Here is a 26,342-nt window from a genome sequence, read left to right as displayed (position 1 = left end):
AGCAAAATGAATGGACATAAAAAAGAGCATCTTATAGAGGCTGAGCTTCTCAGAGTTGAAGGTTGGCAGAGGTTCAACAATTGTGAAGACTTTGATCATCTCATCATCTATGGTATATAATATCACAGACAGATTCAGAGATTCTGGAGAAATCCCTGTGCGCAAGGAACAAGGCTTAAAAACAATACTGGCTGCCCGTAATCACCAGGCCCTCAGACGGCAGAGCATTAAAAACAAGCGTGATTCTGACAAGAAAACCCCTACGTGGCCTCGGGAAAACTTCCATGATCGCTGTCTGTGATCCAAAAACGGCTTCAGTGGACCAAAGTTCATTTAGGCTGTTCTGTGGTCAGACAAATCGAAATAAGAAATTATTTTAGGAAAACGTGGACACAGCAACTTCTTCTACACATTAAAGAGCGTGTCATCAGCACTCAAAAGCTTAAATCTCTGATGATATGGGGATGTGGTAGTGCCTATAGAATGGGCAGCTTGCACATCTGGAAAGGCACCATCAGTGCTGAAAGGCATACAAAGGATTTAAAGCAACATATGCTCCCACCCAGGTCTCCCCAACAAACTCTTGGCAAAAGAACGAATGAAGAAATTGAATGAACTGATACTTTTCTCAAAATGTTTCCTTTTCTCATTTTAGACATGTGATGTGCTTTCTTTACAGTTGAAGTGACGTTGAAAAGAATCAGCATCAGCATCTTCTCTGCAAGCGCTGACTCTTACTCGAGAACACACAAACCTTGTTTTCAGTATTGTTTCCATGCGGGTAGTATTTTCCTTTTACTAAACCACACATACTAAACAAATCACTAGAGAAGAAAACATCCATTTACCCATGACTAGAGGCTCATGCTTGCGGCAGCGTGCAAAGTCAGCTCGCTCCAGCTGAGAGGAAAAGTTAGTAAATTTCACTTTTTTTCGAGGGGGTAAAAGGTCTCCTTAAAGATCTGTGACTCTGCTCCAATTAGAAATAAAGGTCTGTCCTACAAATTCTCATGTTTTTCCACAAATTAAGAAATATTTGATACTAGCTGGTAATTACTGATGTGGAAACAGCAAAACAGCATGACTGGAAATTTACTGTCAGTGGCAGAGACGTAGACTGGGAATCACAAACTGTTCCAACCTGTCACGGTTGAAATCACAGAGAATAACAGATGTACCTAAAACACCCCGGTAGGTTTGAAATATTGCATATCACAAAGTCCCCACAGTTACTTGGAAATAAAAGTGAAAACACTGCAATCCATGATGACACCTGAGATAAGAGCTCGAGGCTTGAGGCTAAAACGTCCAACCGCCACACAGACGTTCTTTGGAAATAAACAAGAAGCAACGACCGTGATTCAAATCTGGATTAGATTCTTAATGTACCGTACCCCCACTCCGTCCCCCCATCACCACCGCCTCCACCAACACCCCCCACCCACGGTATCATGTGACCTTTCAGCTGACCTTAAAGAGACTGAGATGGGCCACAAAATGTAACCTGTTGCCCTCTAATCTATAAAACACTCAATAAATCCAATGGGTTATGTGAGGCGTGAACAGAGCAGAAGGTGAAGACATAAATAGTTCTTAGTAGGCACTTTTCAAATATGCATTCACACAATACTGAGCAACTGACACATTGGTAAGAGTGCAGTGTTTGCAGGAAACCTCAGGTGGTGGCAGCTGTACCCCAGCATGGTGCAGGGCTAAAGCAGTGAAAACAGCATATTAGCTTTTTGGAATAGGAATATTTTATATACTTCTAATTTCAAATGTGGAAAAAAACAGAACAAAAGTTAAAAAAAAAAAAATAAAGAAATAAAAATGCATTAATTATCTTTAAATTCTCTGCTGTCTGCGCAGGCAGCGTCCTGCACTTTCAGAGGGACTCGGGAAGTGTCATCTGACTTAAATGTGACACTAGAGTTAGAAAACTGCCCGGCATATGGGAAATGTAAAGCACTTTAATGCTGTTTACTCCTAACAGCTGAGTCACGAGATCAAAGTGCTTGATTTGATTGGCTTTGATTTGAAGGGAAAGGTTTAAATAACTGGCTGATCAGTGGGCCTGTTTATTTTTCCCCATCAGTCATTTCGCAAAGCACAAATGCCAAACCTTCTTTGATTTCCTCCGAGAGGATTTGGCGCTAGATAAAAACTGAATGTTTTCATCTTTGTGTCTAAGACTGTTAAAGTGGTGGCATCTTGGGCTTTGAGACATTATAACAGACATTTTAACTATTTCCTGTCTTGCAGAGATAAAATAAAAACAGGTGTTTCTTCAGTGCTCTAACATCAACATTGACATTGAACTAATAACACCACCATAAACCTCTTGAACTGTAATGCATGTAGTTTTAAAATTATATAATGAAAATCCGAGTATCTATCAGATTTCTGTTTATTAACACATTTTATTTTCTTAGTTTTAACTGTTTGGGGGGTTTGTTTGTTTTTTACCTTTTTGTGCCATCTTTAAAAAGATGTGGGAATTACAAAGAACATTGGGATTAATAGTTTATGATGAAGTATAAAAATAACTTTTGACAATTTTTGCTGTAAAGGAACATTAATTATGCAATCATCGGTCCCTGTGAGAATCACATCCGTCATTTCTCCCGGTCAAAGCAGGCCGAAAACGGTCAAATCAATTAGTTCCTACTCTATAAAGAAAAATATGCTCGTTATCCGGGACTAAACGATGGCCTGTGTGGCTGTAAACCTGTACCAGGCTGAGCTGCTGCTGGCGTTTTATTACTGCGGGACTGCAGACTCGACCCATTACTCAGCAAAAACAGCGTCAGGCGCACATGGAGCTGGTGCGCTGCAGCACATTACTCATGCACACAGTGAAGCACATGATTTGAGGCTGGGGAGGCGGGATGTTTGCAAACATGTAGGTAAACTCACAATAAATGCACAAAACGACAGCTTTTGCAGCTGGAAGCAGACGCAGATACAGCCCCCCGCCCCCGGGTCTGTCTCTCTGCTCACCGTGCAGGGCTAGGGCTGGGGGTGGGGGGGTCTTGTTTACTGTGACAGAGCTAAAAAGGCGCAAGTGTCGGCTGTACCTTTCTGTCAAGGACGCTGTCTCCCTCCTGGTGCGCCTTCACTTCTGCGCTGAGATCCCCGGCGGAGGCTGAAGCTGAGGCTGAGGCATCCTCCTGGCTCTTCCCGTCCTGCTGCGCTGAGTTCTGTGCTCCCATGGCCAACTCTTTTCGTCTTTGGCTACTTTCGGTCTAAATAAGCCTCCGCAATAAACGCAGCCAGAGCAGAACGACTGTGTTTAGGGAGCAAATATCCAAAGCGTCCGATGTACGATGCAGCTCCGCCCCGGGGTGGCCTGGATCTGGAGTGATGAAGCGTCGGGACTGGCAAACTCTTTCAGGACGCCCCCACCTCCTGCATCTCCCGTCAGTATCACATGGGGGGCTCCGGTGTGCAGCGGCACGCCTTGCAGGAGCAGAGCCGGTGCTGATGGAGGATAAACAAACGAGGGAAGAGGAGGGCAAGTAATTAAAAGGATAAAGGGCCTTTTTTTCACTTGCCGCATTAATCCGTTGGTTTTGTTCTGTTCCGGTAAATTAAATTTGAGCAATTTTAAAAACACAGCAATGACACGAGGGCAGAAGTCCGACAAGTCTGAGCAGAAGTTGCAAACATCACCACTGATGCCACTGGTAAAAAGAGAAATTAAGAAGAGTCATTGGGAATAAAAAAAACAGTGAAATAAAATGAAACCATGGTGCACATTATTTCTTGATTTTGGTGACAGGAAGCATATATAAGGCACCGGGTAAATTTTACCTGTGTTTAGTCCATGAGTTGTTGGAGAATGACACATTTTTTCTACATTCAATGAGTTTTAAATAAGTCAAAATGTGATAAAAGTGCAGACTTATAATTCAAGTGGTTTAACAACAAAAATGCATTCAATTTTTTTATTTTATTTTTTAGGAATTAAAGACATTTTTATGCATAGAGCCCGATTTTCAGAGGCTCAGATTGAATCGGTCAGCTGACTGATAAGCAGCTAAGACCTCTTCCCTTGTTGTCATGACAAATTTAATCAAAGATCTAGTTCATTCAGAATTTTGAACTTGCATTTTGTAGCTTTTCACTGGAATATCTAACACGAGCAAAAAAGATAACAAAAGGTGGTTAAGAGGTGCAAACCACTGGTTACACTCAAGAACAAGATTTGACTTTGCCAAATATATATATAGTTATAGATATATAAATGTCGTAATTCTTGCACCAGAATGATAGGAAGAGACAAGTATAGAGAGGGAAAGAGGACAGCTTGTGATCGGTCAAACATAGTGGAGGAAAGTAAATGTATGGCTGCAGAGGAACTGGCTCACTAGTGTTTTTTTGATGACAGAAATAGCAGGATGAACTGTGAAGTGTACAGAGCTACACTCTCTGCTCAGATTCAGACAAATGCTACAAAATTAATCATACAGCATTTTACAGTCCAAATGGATAATGACCCAAAGCTTACTGCAAAAGCAACCTGAATGCAGAAGGACCCACAAACAAGTGACGACAAGTGGCAGGGTGATTTGTGACAGAATGACGGCAGCAAAATGGTATTTAGACATGCTGGGCAGAGCTGAAGATACAGGATGGACAGAATTACAAGTCCATGAGAGAGACAGCTCAGGTTGATCAGTTTGGAGACAAAGTTAGAGAAGAGGATGATAGGGGTAGGGTAAGACTTCTCCTGTTTAAAAAGGTTCTCCTGGCTTTACTTTGACATCCACCTTATCTTGGATCATGCATTTTGATCCCCCTTCTCCATGAGGAAGTACTTTGGCAACAGTGGGAAGGAAAAACTCCCTTTTAACAGGAAGAAACCTCATTTTGTGTTGCAGAGAGAACAATCTTTCTTGTGCTTCGTGTAAAAACACTAACACAACCTTCATAACACTTGCAACACAACAAACAGTTTCTCTGTTATTCCAGCTGAATTCGCTCCATGACGTAATCTCTCTGTCTGACATCTCTTTAGATCCTAATTTTTAATCTTGTTTACATTTTGCTGTGATTCATTGTTCTGATGAAGTGTGTGTACAGTTGCTCTGGTTTACAGAACTGGTTTGTAGGTAATTGTAATTGTAGGTTGAGCCAATGTGTCATTTTGTTTGGAATTTTTGAACACACGAATTACAGTCCAAGCATTTAAAGCCAAGTTCACACACGCCTAAACTTAGGGTCCCGACAGCTAAACCAAAACACAAACCCAAGCACGTAGTGCAACAACACAAATGAAGACTTTACACAGAGAAACACTCGGAGATAACAGGATATAACCTGTCAAACAGTAAAACACACAGGACACATTATACAACTATGAAACAATAACAGCAACATTAACTGATAGGGACTGGCGATCATCTGCTACTTACTGGTAATATAAGGTGGACTCATTTAAAGCAACATACACTGATTTTTATGACCACTCACCGCTGCTTTATAAATCTTTTATTTTTTCTCCAGTAAAAATAGCTTTGTGTCATGGAGACTTCCATCTTTGAATTTTTAAAATCCTTTTGGCTTTTTAAACTGGCTTTGACTGGGATTTATTTGAGACTTCCAGAAAGATTTGATTGAAATGTAAGTATGCCTAGAAGATAAGGCAAAATGTCTAAATCTAATAAACAATGGTAACATCATTGTTCTGATGTGATGTTTAATGTCCCTTAGCAAGGTGCACCTCGATCAGTACCAGCCATCATCAAGCTCCTGGCATAATTCTGCTTGGATATTTGCCCACTCTTCCTGGCATAATTGGTAGAGTTCATTGATTTGATTACTTAAAAGCTGGGACCACGCCAGGAAATCATAGCCAACAAATTTTCTTAGTAGGGTTTAGGTCGGAACTTTGGGAAGATTACTGGGAAACTGGTTAGGATGATCAGAAACAATCATGGAATCACTAAGGCTCAAGCTTGCAATGAAACGGAAAGTGCTAGAACTCTGTCCACAGTGAAGCCAGTTTTACGTTGCCATTTACTGTCCACATAGACAAGCCAAAGAAAAGTTTCGGGGAGAAAATGAAACAGTAACGTAAGGGTACATTAAAGGCACAAAGCATGGTCACAGGCAAAACTCACAGGCACATTTAGAGGAGGGAGGGTTCAGCAGAATTCACAAGCAGATACTCGCCACTTTATAGTTTTCTGCACACTGGATGGCTCTAGAATACGAACCAGTTTGTTTATTTGAGAAGCATAGCATATAGACCCAGGACTGCTGAGCAGCTAGAATCTAAACTAATTGGATAACTTTCAATGGAGGACCCAGTTAATGTAGCACTTTTTAGTATAAAAGTATTGAAACAACTGAGAGTGAATTGGATGTTTGGGGACCAGGATCATTCAGCTTCAACTATTTGGACCCATTTTCCAGAAACTTGGAATTCCTCTCACATGAAACATTCAACAGGACACTGTCCTTGGTACTGAAATTGGAAAATCTATTAAATCTGTCCAGAAGTGCTAAAAGATGAGAGCCTAAACAATTTCTCAGATGGAGTCAAAAACTCAGTGTAAACAACTCTAACCGAACAAAACAGGGATCTGTCAGCGCATTACAGTGCAATGCCAAAGTGTACAACTTATCAACACATCTTTAAATCTGTCATCAGATCAAAACAACAGGGTTCAGTCTCTCTCTCTCTCACACACACACACACACGAAATCTGCTGTTGGGGTGCTACTGTATAAGATTCCCAGTTCCAGATACTGCCGGGTGAACACGCAGAATAACACGGAGACTTTGAAAGTGTGGAATGCCAGCTATGACACATGTGCACACATGCACACTTGGCTTCATGCTGAAAACCCAAACACCTCATAATGACAGATGTTGCACCCTGGGGTGCTGCTGGGGGGTGAGGGGGATCATCTGTTTTCAGACACCGTTCCAAAACACATGCGAAGAAATGAAAAAAAGCACAGAAAATCTTAAAGGTTTCATCTGTGAAAGGAGGCACGGTTGTATCGAGGCATCTCAAAAAGAATTGCGAGACAACAGCAAGAAAAGAGCTCATGTCAGATGCTTGACGTAAAAACAGAAATACACAGTTTTGGAGTGAAGAAAAGGTTTATTATTACTGCTATAAGGCACTTTTGATCTTTGACAAATGAAATGTTTGACATACAGCAGCTTTCAGGATTGTACCAGATCTTTTCAGAGAGTACTACCTCTGTTTTACACTCTATGGAATAAAAGTGAAAATTCAGGGAATAGCTGAGTTAATCTTTTCTGAAGGTAACACTTAAAGAAGCTCTGGAATCTGGTTGGTCGGTATTATCTGAAATACCTCCAAACAACATATATAACATGACAGAAGCACAGATATTCTTGTCAAACCACAAAACAAAATAATTTACTAATACTTAAAGAAAAAACTGCTTAGAAATTATGAACATAATTGACATTTGTAGTGTTTCTCAGTGTATGTAAAGCACCTTTAACATTCAGCACCACTAAACAGATTAGGACAAAGTCACATGAATACTATCAGGGCTCTTTGTGCGTACACCAGCATCTTAATTCACAATTTTGCCCACTCACTGCATTTAGGTAAAAAACAACAACACTGTATGAAGACATTTGATTTTCTTTCCAGAAAAATAAACAGAAGTTAGACATCCAAGGAAACAACAAAATAAAATCCAAGTAAACGGACTCTTCTATACTCAGAAAAAAGTTGACACAAGTAGAGGATGTATGATATACATATATATGGTTGTGGGGCATGGTCTTTGGCATATGACACACGTGCAAATGCAGCATAATGCTAATCTAATGGTCCACTAATCCTCCCTCTTCTTCCATGTTGCTTTGATGTGGATCAGCTGAGAAGAGAAAGAAATTGTTTCCTGCCAGTGGCGCGGGGTTAGATGAGGCTGATGGTGAATGCACGGAGCCCATGATCCTGAAAACAGAGCAGGGAGCCTGGAAACAAAAAAACAAAAACAAAGATGTTTGCAGGGCCTCTGAGCCTGGAGATGCAGCAAAATCCCGGCAGCCTGTCGATGTAACGAACCGTACTATAAATAGCTGCTTGTGAAATATGTAAAGTGAAACAATGGCAGCTTCTTCAGAAGAATTTATATGATACAGATGAGATGATACCCACGAGAATAACGTTGGTGAGCATGCTCAGAAGAGTCCAGTGATCTCCTCCGTGACTGGGTCAAGGTCAATGTCGTAGAAACAGGGTCGTGTGGGCAGGCCAGGCATTGTGCTCATCTGAGGGAAAACACATCAGAGAAGAACTTTAACCCATATTTGAACTATTATAAACCTAATTTTGATCTATTTAATTTTAATTATGTCAAACATTTAATGTAATCATGTATCGAACAAAGAGTTTGATGAGAAGTCACCAAAAAATGCATATATGGAAATATCAGACCACAGAATTAAGAGAATAACTAGCAGGCACTGCTAATCAAACGCTAGAGGTGGATTTATAAGCTACTGAATTAATGGACGTACTTAAAATACTTTTTACGTGACAATCCACGTTTGCTAGAAATCAAAAAGGTGCTCAGATGACATTAAACTCATCAACAAGCAATAGAATTTGGAAAGAAAAAAAGAATATGTCTGTTGTCTACTATTATCCTAATCTAGTCGAATTTCAAGAAAGCTTTTAATGAGTGGACATGTCCGAGGAAGCACAGGCAGCTGGTACAGATCTTCTTATGAAACTGTCAGTGGCCACAAAAATCAGATAAGAAGGTAAAATTACAATCTATATAATGACCTCACATTAAGGCCATCACCACAACACAGCTGCTCTACACCAAAACACCATCTGCCAACATTTAGCATCACAACTTGTGTAAATTAGACAGAATAGGGTCATTCCACACAAGCTCAATAACTGTAATCTAGACTTAATTTAACTCAAGGTTAGCGGTGATGAATATGCCCGCAGAAAATGGCAGCTTTGTTTTTACTGTTGTCAAAATATAAACGAAAGGAGGTCCTGCAGGTACGAGACAGTTAATAAGCGCTATGTGAAGTCAGAGAGAATCACAGTTTTGATTTGGGCATTATGAAGCTCAACTGAGATATATTTTAGAGTTTTAAAAATAGAAAAACATAAAAGGAATAATGTTTAGAGGGCCTTGTAATTATTTTACATTAAAAGGTTTGATCCATCACATCTGCCAGAAGGACTTCATGTTTAAGTTTCTGAATGACAATGAGTCAACAGAGGAACGGTCCTGTTAATCCTGATCATGTCTACAGAGCAACAAGAAAGCTTGTGTCAGTTACGGAGTTACGGAGACTGACTCTAGAAGAAGAAAAGAAACGTAAGAGGCTGGAAATGCTGCCAAAAGAAATTTGACATTATCATAGTTCACGAGATGATGACATCAAGCTATCTAAGCAACTAATTAAAAGTTATTTAGTCAGGTCTGGGTCTCTGTTACATAGTAGGGGGGAAAATGGCATGTTCTGCACAGTTCAATGGATCAAAGACTCATATGCAACTCATAAACCACTTTTACTCTTTCAAAACCCAGCCGGTTCATCCCGTCCAGACTCAAAAGTAAATTATCTTGCTCATTAGACAGACAGCGACATTCCTTGCATACCTCCCTTCTTCTGACCTAGGAGCAGTTTTATGGACCCATAAGTGGGAATTAAACAGGAGGAAGTGGGCAGTGAGCTTCCTGTCTGAGGAAACGTGGCTCTGCAAGTAAACCGAAGCACAAAACAAGGAGGACGTGCTTTCGTAATCTCACAGAGGGGATGACAATTCCTCAAATATGACTGCTGTGACATGGGAGTTTCCTTTAATGTCCACCGTCAATGCTTAAATCCCAAATAAACCCAACTAAGAGGTCCAAATGCTCCTTCAGTTGCCAAAATCAAACAGAGAGGGACCATTAACAAATAAAATAAGGTCAAAGTTCTTTAAAATCCAATAACATCATCAGTTTAGCCGTTCTCCAACATATTATTAAAAGTTCACTGTCCATGCCTCGATGAGAAACAGGATCTACAAGGCTAAGAGGAGTTGGTCAGGTAGTTTGTGGTGTTCCCACTTTTGGTCGGGGAGCAGGTGCTGCCTCAAATGAGGGAGTTGAACTATCTTGAGATCTTGTTTACGGCTGAGGGGAGAGTGAAGACTGACAGATTGTTTGGTGTGGCGTCCGCAGGACACTGCACCAACCAATTGCGTTTGAGAGGGAGTGAAGCGTAGAAGAAAAGATGCCAATTTACCAATCGACCTACATTTCTACCCTCACCTTTAGCCACAAGCTCTGGGTTGTAATGGAAAGAAGAAGATTACAGATAGAAGTGGTGGAAATGCAGCTTCCTTTGAATCCTTTAAAGCTTTAATTGGATCGGTTCTACTCTTCCTCCACATTGAAAGGAGCCAGTTGAGGTGAATGTTCTGGGTGAGACCCAGGAAAAACTGGAGAAATTACACTGAGGGAACGCCTTGGTGTCCCCTGGATGAGTTGGAGGAGGTGGCTAGGGAGAAGGAAGGCTAGGCTTCTCTAGTTAGACTTTAATCCTGGCAACTGGGCCTTGGATAAGCAGCATAAAACTGAGGGATGGACAAAAAACGTACACCACTGCTATGGTACTGAGTTATGGTTAGGCTAATTAAAATACATTATTGTTCTCAATTAAATTACATGTTGGTGGTCTCTTTGTTGTCTGGTCTGCGTGACTGAGAAAGTTGTACAGGACTTCAATGACAATTAAATATTCTCAGGGGTGGAGTGTGGGGGGACTTTCACTTTAACTGCAGCATTTACTGCTCCAGTCACTTCATGCCTTTCTGTTTATACCACCTCCTTTGCTTTGCTTCTAGCACTACCAATATCTAATCTAATAAAGGAAAAGCTCCTCAAAAATCATCATGTGATATCAAAAAAATATTTTTCTGTATACATTCCTCACCAATTTGGATAATAGTTCTGGAATTTCCCCTCCCCCTAAAAAAACCTAATTTGGGTTATTGTTGGATGTTTTGATTATAACTATGTAGACTGATGAGTAGAGTTAATTGGCTAAAGAAGGAATGTTTCTCTCTGTGAACAAACATAATAGATAACAAATACTTTATTTATCCCAAAAGATTGGAATTATTGTGTTATAGCAGCCAAAACATGAAAATAACTTGTAATAACATTAATATGACATAAAAATATAAAAATGTTAAAATCTAATAGGACACACTAAGGAGCCTAAATCTAAAGTGAATGCAGGTAGTGTGACATATGTGAAACATCTGTCCTTACAATCATAAGAAAACATTTTGAAATACTATGTACACCCTTAATGATTGGATAAATGTGCACTTTTTTTGCAGCCACAGAACATAGACGGCTTGCACTCACTGATTCAGCCTTTAACTCCTCTGTATAGAGAAGTATTGTAGGGTCAAATGTGAGGCAGCCCCCACATTTGGGTCAAACTGGGTCATGCAGCAGGACAATGATCCCAAGCACAGCAGCAAATCTACAACAGAAGGGCTTACAAAGAAAAGGTGCTGCAGTGACCCAGACAAAGTCCAGAGCTCAACCTGACTGAAACAATGTGACAGAACCTCATGAGAGCTGTGCATGACAAATATCTGCAAACCTCAATTAACTGAAGCAATGTTGTAAAGAAGAGTTGGCCAAAATTCTCCACAATGACGTGAGAGACTGATCAAATCATACTGAACGGAGGAGCTGAAACAGAGACAGTGTTCACTCACTATGTTTTAATAGACTTCTCTGCATTAAATCATACTTGTTATTAATCTCTGGCTCTCTTCCACAGCATGTCTTTTGTCCTGTCTTCCTTCTCTCACCCCAACCAGTTGTGGCAGATGGCCATCCCTTCCTGAGCCTGGTTCTGCTGGAGGTTTCTTCCTGTTAAAAGGGAGTTTTTCCTTCCCACTGTCGCCAAAGTGCTTACTCATAAGGGGGTCTTATGATTGCTTGGTTTTTCTCTGTATGCATTATTGTAGCGTCTACCTTACAATATAAAGCGCCTTGAGGCGACTGTTGTTGTGATTTCGAACTGTATAAAAAAATTGAATTTAACTGAATTGAATTCAGCTGCATGTCCGGTAAGTATTCTGCACACACATTTAATTAATATTTTTTTATCAGGTATGACAAACAGAACAAACATTTGCGAAGTCAGAACTACAGAGACCAATCAGAGTCCAATATGTACCTTGAGGCATTGATTGCACATCTGATATTGAAATTACCATATTTTCCGCACTATAAGGCGCACTTAAAATCCTTTAATTTTCTCAAAAAAAATCGTCAGTGCGCCTTATAATCCGGTGCGCCTTATGTATGAATTCTGGTTGTGCTTACTGACCTCGAACTAATTTTATGTGCTACACGGCGCTCAAAAATCTGTCAAAAATGTTTTAGTACGACTTCGTAAGCTACGAAGCCGCACCGCTTGATGGATTTTCGGAGCATTATGGCTACTGTAGTCAGGAGCCTCGCAGAGTAATCTGGGTCCAAAACTCCGTCCGCTTCAGGTCCCAAATTCAAACTTACACTGCGGCATTACTGAGAGTTAAAAACTGTCTAAATTCTTTCATCTTTGATAAAATGATCAGCGTTGCTGCTTTACCAGGTGCAACAATTAAGTTTAACATCCAGGCATCCATGAAAACAGAATTTATTAAATTTAACAGAGTTAGACGTTAGCAGGAAGTTAGCTCGCTAGTTTCCACCTAAAACATGATATAGCATGTTCTGACTGAGAGATTTCTGAAAAAATTTAAACGTACAGCTCTACTATCACTTTCAACATAAATGAAGAAGGAAAACTAAACAGCAGTGACTTTTGTAGGGTTACTGAAGTTGGACTAGCTGGTATATAATGATGTACTATGCGATTGCTAGCGACACCGCTATGTTAGCATAACATAAACACAGTGAAGCTGGAGGATGAACGCTAACTTTTTTCCACTGATAAAAGTTAACGTGAGGGTTCGCATGGCAGGATCGCATGGCAGGATGCTGTAAACGGACCAAACTTCAGTCAGAAGAACAACTGAGATAATCCATCCACAATACGAGGTTAGTCATTAATATACTGCAACAACATGGGAATAGAGCAGCTGCGAGCGAATTCAACATTAATGAATTAATGTTACAGAAGAGGAGGAAGCAAGAAGAATGAGTTGAGTAAAATTTGACTTGTCTGTCTGTTTTGTTTCGCTTAATGTGCCTTATAATCCGGTGCGCCTTATGTATGAAAACAGACCCGTTCGTCGACAGTGCGCCTTATAATCCAGCGCCTTGTGGTCCGAAAAATACGGTAGGTTTTAAAAATCAGATCCATTTGGATTTAATAGGAGGCTGTTCTTGATGTAATTTGATATTTTTGGTACTAAAATGAACCTTTTAGTGGAAACCCCCCGCCCCCCAAAAATCTCATTTTTTACTTCAGGGTGCACATTACCCACCTGTAGGATTTACTCCACCACCCTCTAAACTTTATAGAAATGTGTGTGCCTACATGAAATACACTAATTATAAGGCTTATCATTGATGAATCTCACTTTAGCCATCGATCTCTGCATTAACCAGAACAAGAAGCCATGTTTTGGAAAGTCATTGTGTGCTTGTAAATTATTTTTCCTGCCCTAGCTAGTGTGCATGCTCCTCATGTCATAACAATCAGCTGATAAATAATGAGCAGAAGCATCCGATTAAGGGCTTCCATTCAGAAAAAACAGACATATGACATGTGGTTAGAAATCGTAACGGGGGAAAACTCTGTCCCTACAACTCTAGACTGCTTTGTGATGACTTGTGTGTACAAATGCAAATGTTTTCCATTCCTGTATATGAAAGCAAAGCTGCAAGGAATAAATTCATCCTCTTGTTCTGCAACAAAATCCCAGTTTCACTTTATTTACTTGAATGAAAGACTACAAAATGTCAGCTCACAGGAGGAGCCAAATCAAACCTTATTTAAAAATATCAATTCCAATTCACAAGTAAATTGGAATTGATATTCACTTTTCTCGTCCTTGAATGAAATATTGGGCAGCACATTTAAATATAAAAAGGTAATAAAAAGTGTATGAAAACCTTTCAAAGTGCTGAAAGCAACAAAAGATGTGCTGCCCTGCCAGTCCTCTCAAGCCTGAGAACAAGTTGGCACTCGCGAAAACACATAACACTCCGTGGCTAAAGTTGGAAAGCCCATTCAGGCAAATAAGTCCCTTCATTATGCCCAAACACAATGTGCCTTTGTTGGGGAAAGCCCTGGAGGAGACAATGTAGCTGGTTTTTTACCCCCCACTGGTTTTGGAGAAGCGTCTCGGTCAACAAGCAGCAGAGTTTGAAAAAGTACTGAGAAGATTATGAAATCTAAAAGACCAAAAAGCACTTGTGTCAATTTAAAATTAAAGTAAGTCAAGTCCAAAACAGTAAATCTTTAAAAGTCACACAGATTCTCCACAGTTTATTTGGTTATTGAGTAATAGGGTTTTTATTTAAGCTGCTTTTATTTTAAGATTTATGGTTCATCTGTGTCTGAGAGAAATCAATGGATAAAATGTGAAGAACAGGTGAGATTTAACAAGTTTTAGATCTAGTCTGAACTCTGAACCGTGCACTTTGGACTTTTTACGTTTTTTACGGACTACGGTGCATCCAGTTTAGGGCTAAAAAACAGTATCACAGCTTGTCAATGAATGACAAATCCTGTACAGGTTTTTTGTAAATGTGTGTGTACTTACAAGTTTTTATTTTTTCACACCAAACTTTTTAAACTTTTAATCTTTAATTTTGAATCTTCTTCTGTGATGTACTCCAGGCTGCATGCTTGCATAGATAAATAAAGCCAAGCTTGTAAATTTTCTTTCGTTTTGCCAAAGGTGTTCTATTGTTTGTGAACCTTTGTACATTTACTGCTTATTTGTGGTGTGTATGGTGTATTCATTCTGATGCTACATGTATACTACCATAGACATACATCCACATTATGCATCTGTATGTTTGCTGCCTTGATGATAAAGAACTGATTAAGGCGTTTAATGACGTTGTGCAACTTTATCAATCTCCGCCTCATGTCTAATCTAAATTTAGTAAAGCTGCAGTTGAGGCACAGGTCAATTACCAGATAAATACAGGACCTGGACCTGTTGGCCGGCAGGTCATTAAGATAACCGAGTTATCCAAAATTAATGAAAACTGAAACAGACAGCTGTTTTTTGCCATCACTGGACAAGAAAATCCATAATAATCTTTCAGCACAAGTTAAGTGGTCTGAGAGGGATTTCTGTGCCATTACTGGGATTTTTAAAACAGAAACTCTCTACACTAAGACTGGAGCCAATCACGTGTTTGCTCAGGTGAGTTCAGGTAAGCTCTATGAAGTAGCAAGAAGAGCAAAAAATTCCAGATCGTAAGTAAGATGGTGTGGTGTGATAGATTAAACAGAAGACTTTAACCTGGGAAAACAGGGTTCGATTCACAGGTGCAGCATGTATGAAGCACGTGTAGTAGGGATGTGGGCGACAAGTCAGCTGAATGCTAGATGCTGCAATTCCACCGTCCACTATCCAAGAATCTAGCCTGGACAGAAGGCTGCCCCCACCCCAAATGTTTAAGCCTGACTGTGCTCAGTTCTGGATGTTCTCTGTCTTTTAAAGTAGTCTGGTCTTTTTTTCTTCCTGTTTAAACAACTAGTAAATTAGTCACCAGGAACATCCTAGTGTGTATCTAAGAAGCTGCTTTTGGTTGATACCTTATTCACATTGGGTTGCCGCAGCAAGAGGCTCCACATGTTTGAGTTGGCAGATATTTTCTTTTAATGCCAGATGCCTTTGCTGGCCAAACCCAATAGGATTTGTGGCTCCTTCCGGCATCAACCTGGGGATCTTTTGCTTGTTAGGTGAATGCGTGGACCACTACAACTACTGCTTATGGGTGGGGCTTAGAAGAGAAAGGGGGGCACTACAGGAGATCGACTCGTATTGCATGCTGCAGCTTTAGGGCTTACTGCTATATCTGTTGCCTTTCTTAGAATTGATAAGAAATCTTTAATCATCAACCATCTTTAAAGTTTAACCGGAGAATATTCAGCCAAGGAGGGCGTTTCTATAAACCTGACTTGTTTAGGGTGTAATGATTCAGTGAAAGCAATTCTAACGGGATATGAATTCCAAAGACATCTATTGTTCTGCTTGCAACTCCTCCCATACATATCTGGAGAATGACATCAGAAACTTTCTGACTCTTCACCCTGCAGACCCCTAACCTACCCATCGATCTAAAACCCTGCCATCCTCCTTATTATCTTGACTGAGAGCTTTTCACCTCTTTCCGTGAAGGGAGAATTGAGTTCTTAGCTGTAATCAGAGCTAATCATGCGGCGATTAGAAATGGCTTAATCTTTAACTATTAAAAGTTTCAGTCTTGGGTCAGTGTGTCAAGCAGAAGCTAAGCCAACGAGTTCAAAGAACAAACAAAGAACTTTCTTTGGGTTAGAAGTCATAGTTCAAGAGATGTCAGTGTGCCAGTGGCTCCATAGGCAGCAGCACATCAAAGGCAGGTTGTGGAAAGTGGAGAGATGCCACAACCCTACAAGATGTCTTTCCAAGCATGGCCAGCGTCTCACACCTCTGGCCCAGCCTTTCAAAGCCAGGCCCTGAGGGCACACTGGTGAAACAGCGGGAGGCAAAGCACTCAGGAAGCCGCTTCCTTCCTGCCTGCCCAGCCCATCATCAAGCAAAAGGCTCCAGTCAGCCTTGTTTGCTCTAAGTAGGACTACATGGCTCAGGGAAAGCAACAGAGAGGACCAAAATCACACACAGTCTCCAGGGACGAACTCGAGGGAGGAAGGAATTAACATCGACAGATGAATTAAGCACGTGCAAGGAACAATAATTCTACACACCCACCGAACCCTTGAAGTTCAGAATGAGCTTCAAGGGTTGGAGAATGGAGATATTAAGCTTTGGCAAGGTTAGGGAAGGGTGTCATGTTAACAAAATTAAATTGAACACTCTTCGAGAAAAAAGCAGCTGCCCAGGCAAACATGTAGGCACGAGAAACAAGAAAACACTTGTGGTGTGATTTCTGTGCAGACGTCTGCTTTACAGCCTACATAAAGCTGGTCCAAGTTTTCTCTGTAAATTACACCAAATGCACTTTCTTATCACCTCTGTGCAGTATTGTGAAGCCAATCACTTTCAAAAAGCTCTGTGACTTTGCACTATGAGGCACGGACCAAGACGTCAACGTTAACCTGCTGCAGACCACGTACCGTTCCCACTAATGGGTAGATGAAGCCAGCTCCGATGCTGGCACGGACATCTCTGATTGGCAAAACAAATCCAGTGGGTGCCCCCTTCTTGTCAGGGATGTGGGACAGGGACAGATGGGTCTTGGCCATGCAGATGGGCAATGAACCATAACCCTGGTTAAAGGGAAAAGAGAAATAGTCATTGTGTGACCTTGTCACAGAGGAAAGAGAAATGAGATGAGTCAGTTACTGCAGCGGCAGTGAGCTCACTTGTTTATGATAATAATCTGTCTTGGTCTTGGCCTCTGGAGACAGCTCGATGTCATCGGCCCCGTACACTCTCTGGGCTATTGTTCTGATCTTCTCCACGATCGGCATCTATCGGAAGGACAGCGCATCAAACGCAGGTGAACACACAACAGCTCTACACTCAAAGGGAAGTGAGGAAATTAGATTTGGTGAAGTGAACACATATCAGCGTGACATCAGAGTCAAACACAGTTCAGCAAAATGAATTAAATATTTCAACTTTTACTCTTCGAGCTCTTATCAGACATGTGATAGCTGAGAAAGCTGGCTTTATTCCTCTGTTGAAATGACTGTATTTGGATTTTCAGCCCATTTGACTGAAGTCAAGCACACAGTGTCACTTGCTTTTAGATCTTGATCAAGCCTGTCTCCATTTCAGGGGTATTTAGACAACAATCAATGATGGACTCGTGTATTTGCAATTCTACTTTCTTTTAATGTGACGAAAGACTTCTGACAAACTGAAAGGGATGCAGAAATGTTACTTCTGACCTGGAAGACTGATGGCCTGATTTCTAATGAAAAACTGACCGAGGTGTGGTTTGTAAACAAAGCCGACACATTCAGGTGTCGTTAGATTAAAAAAAGAACGCTATGTCTGATTCTCACTTGACACTACAAACCTTTGTTTTTCCTTTTTGGTCAAAAACATGTAATAACAGAGGATTCGAGCTTATTAATGAGAAACATATAAAAACCATTTATAAACACATCTTTGACTTCTTTCTTCATCTCCTAAACTGCAGCTTGTCGGAGAATATCTCTTCATTAATACATTCAGAATTATAGCACCTTCGATATGAGACACCATCACCTGCCAGGTGTATCGAGGTGCAGTTCTTCTGTATCATCCATCCGAGCAGCTAACTTGGAACTTAAGGAGGGATGGGATATTCTCACACTGCCTTCTCTTCTGCCAAACATGAGGTTTTCTGTCTGACCTTCCCTCTAACCCGTCTAGCACATGGAATAATCAAAAGATTGAACACCTTATTATACAGCAGTTAAGGTTTGATTTATTAATTTAATATCCACTAAATCCTGCTGTTGAGAGCGCTTGCATGCAGGCACATGCTTACTGCAAATGGAGCCATGCACAAAGACACAAACAGCATAACAAGGTCAGTTAATTTAAGTCACAACCTCCTAGACTCGCTAACTCAAACCAGCTGATGTTTTTTTACTTCAACCTACTCTAGCTCCCAAAATCAACATAATTTACGGCAAACTAATTATCCAATACTAAAACAGTAGGAACAGGGATACTGCCTATCGTAGGGCAATAACTAAATAAAATTTCCACTACATTATCTGCACTCACCTCTGTGTTGTAGAGAAACTGGAAGTCGCTGGGTTTGCTGGCGGCCTCCTTTACAGCCTGGGCGAGCTCCGAGCAGCCTCTTCCACCCTGTGCCCAGTGGTTGCACGGCAAAGCGTCGGATGCGCCACACTCTTTCGCTATCTGACATACAAGGTCGATCTCTGCCTGGGTGTCTGTCCTAAAAGATCCGGGGAAAAAAGCACCATTAGCAGCGCGAAGCTGGCGTTTATATAAAATACGAATTAATCACAATTAGTAGCTTTACTTGCAGTCAGCTATTTTAAAAAAAAATATAGCCGTAATATATAACTTACTTAAAGACATTAACAGCAACCACGACTGGTACCCCAAACAGATGTGCAATCTGGATCTGCTTCTTGAGATTGCTATGGCAGCCGCCAGCAACCAGGCTCAGGTTCTAGAGATGGCAGAGAAAGAGGAAAGAGAGCAGAGGTAACAAACTGTCATTAAAAAACAAAACACATCTAACCCATAAAACGTGCCACAACTTGAACCAAAACATATTATAAATGTAATAGACGAGCTACACGTCCTGTAGCTTCATAACATCTGCACTGCACAGTTCCTTACAAGGTGGATTTGTTCATTAGGCTTCTTTAACAGAATAAACAATACACAGGGCTGTGTTATATTATCCCGTCCACGATTACACCGGTATAAACTTTTATGCAATATAAAAATGTCACATTGTGTCACATCTCTTCTACACAATGAGTTTAAGTTCCGGGGATGCCCAAGAGCTGCACATCAGCTTCTGATGACATTTTAAAACCTACAAAAGGGAGTTACTTTAACATTCCCCAACAACTTGCAAATTATGCAAGAAAACGGTTCCCGTTAAAGGTGAAATCCACAGCCTGTTTCGCCATGACACGAGGGAGGAGATACTATCATCTGTGACCTAAATGTAAGCACCACCAAGCATCATTGAAGCTCTTCCAAGTTGCACTCCATGAGGGAGGAAGATGGTAGATGGAAATTATTGATTCAGCTACATGGTGGAAACCCAGAGCTTTCAGCAGGTGGTTAAAAACCTGTTACAGTTATATCGTGATAGAATTTCAAGGCCCTATCCCTCACTCAGAGTACTATATAAGTCAGAAATAAGTACTTAATTGGTTTGCAGAAATCTTACATACTAATTGTGTCCTGTGGATCTTTGTTCTATGAAAACACTCAAAAAAAATTCCTGTCTTACTTAATACTGAAATTATTCTGTGTCATAATAAAAATACAAAAAAACCCTAAAAGACAACAGATGAGATGAAGAAAGTTTTACTGCATCTTCAGCTCACCAGTGGAAAAAATGCTAAAGATCCTTGTTTAACTGATAAGCGGTTTACAGAGATATGATTATAAGGGCATGACAGGAAATCTGCAGTTCTAGTGGGAGCTTCATTTAAATACATTCATTTCCTATTCACCATTTTATATAAGTTGTTCAGGCTAATATAAAATGTCTCGTTACTAACACTTGTGTGGTTTGAATGTGATTGCATTATTATACTTGATCCGGTGATGTGTGCAGCAATTCAATAGCTCATATTGAACTGCATGCTACTACGTGCACATTGTAGTAGCTTCACGATAAGCTCCTATGCGACCAAAGTAATCTAATCTAGCACTATTTGTGTGTAGCCACAGACTAAGAAGAGTAAGGCCATACAGGTCCCATAAATTCATTTCCTGAGCTCTGCTTTCCTCAGTACTTCTGGTTCTTATTACAGGCTTTACAGTTAACCTTAATTAACTGCTTCATTATTTACTCAGCTGAACCTGCCTGAGAGACTACTGATTTTGGCCAGATACAGCCGCGCGCACACGCACACGCACACACACACAGAAGAATCCCGACTCCACTTTTGCTTAAGTCTACATAGGTGAAAACCACAGGCAAATGTTCTCTTAATACATTAAATGCTTCTAATCACAGTTGTTGGCAGCGGATCTATGCAGGTAGGAGGAGATTTAAATGTCAGTGGGAATGCAGCTGAAAGCCTGAGGTGGACTGGTTCAGGACAATCTCCAAGACCCTTTACTGCATCACATAAACATCTTATAAATGCTGTCAAATGACGTCTCCCTTCCATGATTTTTCTGGTTAATATTACACACGTAGAGGACAGACCAAGTATACATTAATACAAAGATGATGCACTGCTGTGTAAGTAGCCCAGACCTAATGTGTACAGTAAGCCCATTAGGAGTCAGGTCACAAAGCAGCTGCATGAAGAGGAAGTGGGATCACCACCCACGGTCATGCTTCACTGCCATGGTAGTTTACTCAAAACACAGCACCAAGCACATCACCAAACAGAGTTATGTTAATGAGCGTAAATAGCTTTAATTCTCCTGAAAACATCCTGAACTTTCAGACTAAATACAATAAGGACAGATACAGATAATTATTTTATCCTAATTAGAAGTGATGCCACGGCCCAATAATTACCTCCCATCCCCCATTATTTTACCACAGTGCCTTTTTCTTTAACTCTCATATCTAATTAACCTATCGCATGGACATAATTCAATGCATTTAGGCATGTAGATGTGGTCAAGACGAGCTGCTGACAGCATTAGAATGGGAAAGAAAGGTAATTTAAGTGACTTTGGATGTGGGTGCGTGTTTGAGTATTTCAGAAACTGCTAATCTACTGGGACTTTTCCCACACAACCATCTCCAGGATTTGCTGGTTGGGAAAAAGAAAATATCCAGTAGGCAGCAATTCTCTGGGTGAAAATATCTTATTGATATCAGAGGTCAGAGGAGAATGGCCAGACTGCTTCGAACTAACAGGAAAGTAATATAAACTCAAATTACCACTCCTTATAATTAAAGAATGCAGAAAAATGCACAACATGTTGAAACATTGAAGCAGATGAGTTAAAGCAGCAGAAAATTACACTGGTTGCCACTCATGCCAGCTAAGAACAGGAAAAGTAAGCTAAAACTGCACAGGGTCACCAAAATTGAACAACAGAAAGTTGGAAAAAAGCCTTGCCTGGTCTGGTGAGCCTCGAATTTTGCTGCCACATTCAGACTGTTGCGTCAGGATTTGGTGGGCACAACATAAAAGCATGGATCCCTCGTGCCTTGTGTCAAATGTTTAGGCTGGTGGTGGTGTTAAAGAGATATTTTCTTGGCAGAATTCGGACCTCTTATTGCCAACCATGTCTATCTCTTTAAGACTACAGTGTACCCATCTTCCCGTGGCTGCTTCCAGCAGGATAACGCACCATATCATCAAATCATGGCAAGCTCAAATAATCTCAAACTGGTTTTTTAATCGAGACACTGAGCTCATTGTAGTCAACCAAAAGTCACCAGATCTCAATTGAATAGAGCACATTTGGGATGTGGTGGAACGGAAGATTTGCCTCATGGATATGCAGCCCAGAAATCTGCAGCAACTGTGTGATGCCATCGAGTCAACATGGACCAAAACCTCTGAGGAATGTTTCCAGCACTTTGTTAAATCTGTGCCGCAAAGAATTAAGGCGGTTCTGAAGGCAAACGGGTTCCAACCCAGTACTAGCAAGGCATATACCTAACAAAGTGTTTGGTGAGTGTATATTTATGTTTGCTCATGCATGTTTTTCATGGTTCCTACCTCATCGGTATACTCTCGGGGAAGAGGTGCACCTGCAGATACCTAAAACCGTACAAACAGACAAACAAATTAGACACTTCAGCATCACAGGTTTTGCCAATATGGGAGATAAACCAAGAAATCAACCCTTCTAATTCTTAATATTTTCACTAGCAAGTCTATAAACACAGTTATTATTTTGGAAGATTAATTTCAGCAAACAGGATGAAGACTAATGAATACCAAGAAACCGAGAGCCCTCGATAACCCTATGAGATAGTCAGCTCATTAAATTCGATTAAGTTACAGCTCAGCACAGGATAGCAGGGCCTTTCATGACCATTAAGAGCATTTTACTGTTGGAGTTTGTCTATCACATGCTGCGCTAGGTTTTCAGAGACATTTAACTGAGTGGTTCTTTAATTCATCCACACCAGAGAAGAATTTATGGCTAGGCTATACTGTGTTATTGCAACAGCGCTGCGTTGACCTACATTTGGGCCGCCGCCGTGCATCTTTAGCGCTCGAACGGTTGCCACCAGCACCACCACACTGGGTCTCAAACCTGAGGCTCGACATTTGATGTTGAAGAATTTCTCCATCCCAATGTCAGCTCCGAAACCTGCCTCGGTCACTGTGAGGAAACAGGCACAAAACACATTAACATGTCTACCAGTGAATTATTGAATTACATGTTAAATTTATGGTCAGCAAATAAAGAATGTGAGCAGACTGCGGTTCAGCCGTGTTAGAAGCTGGAGCAGCGGTGCTGGACACAGGCATTAAAGTATCATCTTGCTTGAAATAATTCATCTTCCACCTTCAAGCCATGTTTGACCCAATTTGACCTCACAGCAGCACATGTGAGCTCGATTACACGCCTGGAAGAGACATGGGAACGGTTTCTGAACAGTAGTACTGAGTAATGGGTACATTGTAGGGGCTCTGAAAAAGACAGAGGGCCTCTGATACGGACAGCTCTACGCACAGGCCTCTTGAACAGGCTCCAAACAAAGCAAATACCCCACCTGAAATGGCAGCCTTGTTAAGATAAGGTTTCCTGCTACATGCTGGCTAGTTTTACACATTTTACAGTAAAACTAAAGTTTATTTCACATCAAAAGTGTTTAGGCAGGTTTTAATCACCTTGGGCTGTTTGTTTAGTCTGCTCAGGTGCCGTTATTCTTCCCTTTCAGTACTTGAAAGGGAAGAATTCACTGCAAGCTTCCAAGTCTGTTTCCTTGTGATCTCTGAAGCTTTTGGTTTGTGCTAAAGACGAAATATATCTCCTCATTTGATATTTAGATGGGTCATGATGAATCATCACCGTTTGCAGGCTAGACTGCACAATGCACTGAAAGTCGACCACATTATTACTGCAAATATTTTAGCTTTTATTCAAGAGGACAGTGCAGAGTGTGTGCAGGAAGAAAGGGAGAAAGTGAGGGAGGAATGACATGCAAGAGATGGTTTAGAGTGGCCTTCAGTCACCAGGCTCGACCAGGTGAGCTATAGTGGCATCGCCCCAACACTTTTACTGGTACTAGTAAAGACTAACGGCTTTGCTGTTTGGTTAAATGCTTTGCCTTTGTTCCAACACATATTTTACAAGAAATCTTCCAGTAAAACATTTTATCTAAATCTAAAAGCCAAACAGAATAAATGCACCGTAACGTACATGGAGCCCAGTTTGTAGTTCGCTTCACGAACTCTTTGTGACCACGAGAAGAGAGATTAAGCCTTCAAATGCAGCATGACTTTCTGTCAGTCAAATTAATAAAGTTTGTTTTGAATGTCTCCCACGGGTCCCGATAATATAGAGGACTTTGTCAATGTGACATAATGTTAACAAGTTGTTGTCCATTAGTAACAGCTGGCCCTCGCAATATTAGTGTAAAATGTTGTTTTTTTTAAAGGACCCAGTCTAAACCAGCTGATCCCAGAAAACATTTATCAAAGTAGTGATCATTTAAGTATTATTAAAGGATAAAAACAACATGTCAGTTAAAGCAAGGAAAAAACTCTAATTAAGCCCAAAAGTAAATTTTTACAACTTTAAGACTGATGAAGATCACAAAACAGAGATGCTCAGTCAGAAAACCCCCACAGAATTTAGCTGAAATACAATCTTTAAATGGTACTGGAATCTACAAGGAGTACTGTCCCATGACAACCAAATATTACTAAGGAACAAAGACCAAGGCGCAGATTTGTTTTAACAGCTAAGGGTAATTATCCATATTACAGTTTTGTTATTCTAATAAAAAACAACTAACTTTTGTAATTGCCGAACCAACTGGGTGGGCAGGTCAGGACATTATTGACTAAAAACAATCACAGGATTTAAGAGCCAAAAAAGGGATTGTTGTGAGAGAAAAGGTCACCAGATGACCAAATATAGGAAAAATCGCTCACTATGGATATTCATGAAAAATAACATTAACAGGAGGAGTTTGCTGTTATTTTCCCATTTTTTGGGGAGATTTTTTGGAGTTAACATTTTTTAAAAATTTTTTTTTTTTTTTTTTTAAAGAACCAATACGCAACCCATAAACGTAATCATCTACAGACCCCGCTTCCCCTCTTGCTCAAACTGACCCATCCTGGATAACCTCTTTCTACCAGTGGTGTAACATCTGTGCTCGTCAACTGCTAACCTTATTAACAGTTAATTTGATTAAAATGATTTAAAAAAAAAAAAAAACCCAAATGGGACTCAGATGCACACCAGGAAAAACAAATGAAATGTTTGTGTCATTTTGATCAGTTTTACGTCTTATACTAGTTTTTGTGCGTAGGACCCTGTGCGCAGACTTGAGCTCCACAGAGACGGGCTTTGACCAGTTCCACTTCTGAACGTAGACAGTAATGACGAAGAGATGGGTTTGCAAATTGAAAAGGGAACGAGGGGAGGGGGGCTTGGATCTATTTCCACTTGGAGGGAAGCGTCACTGCAAATCAAATCTGAGTGGTCTCCTTCATTCTAAGTTAAATCATTCCCATCCTGATGAGAGCTGTCTCTTCCAAGAGGAGTCACTGAAGTGAATCATAAGCTATGACCTTCAACGCCTCTTTCCATCGCCGTTATTAAAAAACTAAATGATGGAATAACTTTTGGAAGATTTGAACTTTTGGAAGGCTTTTATAATTTCATACAAAAATAAAGTAGGCTTTTGTACATTCTACATTTATTACATATAAAGTCTAATATGTCAAGTCTTTTTCTTGGTTCAACTTTGAAGACTTAAAGTTTATGACAGCAAAATAATGAATCCTCACTAAATTTTATGAGCTAAACTGTGTTTAATCCAAAAAGAAATTTGCTGAAAACATTTACTGACACACCTTTGGAAACACAAGAGTACTTTAGCTTGGAAATACTTGTGTCTGACATTTGATGAAATCAATCTCTCTGAGGCTTTAGAGAAAAAACAAGTGTTTGCGAAAAGAAATGTATCCCTCTGCTTTGTTCGTCTTCATTTAATGCTAGTCACGGTGTGATTTATTTCACGAGACGTGAGCGTAAATTTACTTCAAGGAGGGAAGGCGAGAGGGGGAGAGAAAGAAATACATGAGGAATGAAATTAAATCAGAAAGTTGAGAAAGTCTTTGGGAGAGCAGAAGAAAAATTTTTCTAACAGGACTTAGCAGTTTCTTGGAATACCAACAACAACATTTAGCAGAAACTGTGACTTGGGGGGCCTTGGCTGCATCGCCTGCATCTTGAAAAGTCTATCTGCTCAAAGAGGGAAAAAAAATAAAGCCTGCGGGAAGAGTGCAAAAATGTAACTCGGCTTTCTTTTGGCCAAATATCGCTCAGTTGCAA

General features: G+C 40.4%; 2 protein-coding genes across 2 annotated transcripts in view; both read right to left on the bottom strand.

Annotated features, from left to right (window-relative positions):
- Positions 1 to 3,490, bottom strand: part of akap12b (A kinase (PRKA) anchor protein 12b) — a 49,333-nt gene extending 45,843 nt beyond the window's left edge. Inside the window, exon 1 of the mRNA XM_063496574.1 lies at positions 3,078 to 3,490. Coding sequence (XP_063352644.1) covers positions 3,078 to 3,212 — 135 coding nt within the window. The 5' untranslated portion in view covers positions 3,213 to 3,490. The remainder of the gene's footprint in view (positions 1 to 3,077) is intronic.
- A 3,620-nt stretch (positions 3,491 to 7,110) lies between these two features.
- The window catches only part of mthfd1l (methylenetetrahydrofolate dehydrogenase (NADP+ dependent) 1 like), a 42,744-nt gene continuing 23,512 nt past the window's right edge, over positions 7,111 to 26,342 (bottom strand). Inside the window, exons 21-28 of the mRNA XM_063495147.1 lie at positions 23,011 to 23,150; positions 22,538 to 22,579; positions 19,220 to 19,323; positions 18,906 to 19,083; positions 17,546 to 17,653; positions 17,297 to 17,449; positions 8,160 to 8,272; positions 7,111 to 7,975 (exon numbers count right to left, since the gene is read on the bottom strand). Of these exons, the coding sequence (XP_063351217.1) occupies positions 8,183 to 8,272; positions 17,297 to 17,449; positions 17,546 to 17,653; positions 18,906 to 19,083; positions 19,220 to 19,323; positions 22,538 to 22,579; positions 23,011 to 23,150 (815 nt within the window). The 3' untranslated portion in view covers positions 7,111 to 7,975; positions 8,160 to 8,182. The remainder of the gene's footprint in view (positions 7,976 to 8,159; positions 8,273 to 17,296; positions 17,450 to 17,545; positions 17,654 to 18,905; positions 19,084 to 19,219; positions 19,324 to 22,537; positions 22,580 to 23,010; positions 23,151 to 26,342) is intronic.

Source organism: Pelmatolapia mariae, linkage group LG15 (genome assembly GCF_036321145.2).
Source record: "Pelmatolapia mariae isolate MD_Pm_ZW linkage group LG15, Pm_UMD_F_2, whole genome shotgun sequence".
Taxonomy (NCBI): Eukaryota; Metazoa; Chordata; class Actinopteri; order Cichliformes; family Cichlidae; genus Pelmatolapia; species Pelmatolapia mariae.
This window is presented reverse-complemented; position numbering and strand designations above follow the sequence as displayed.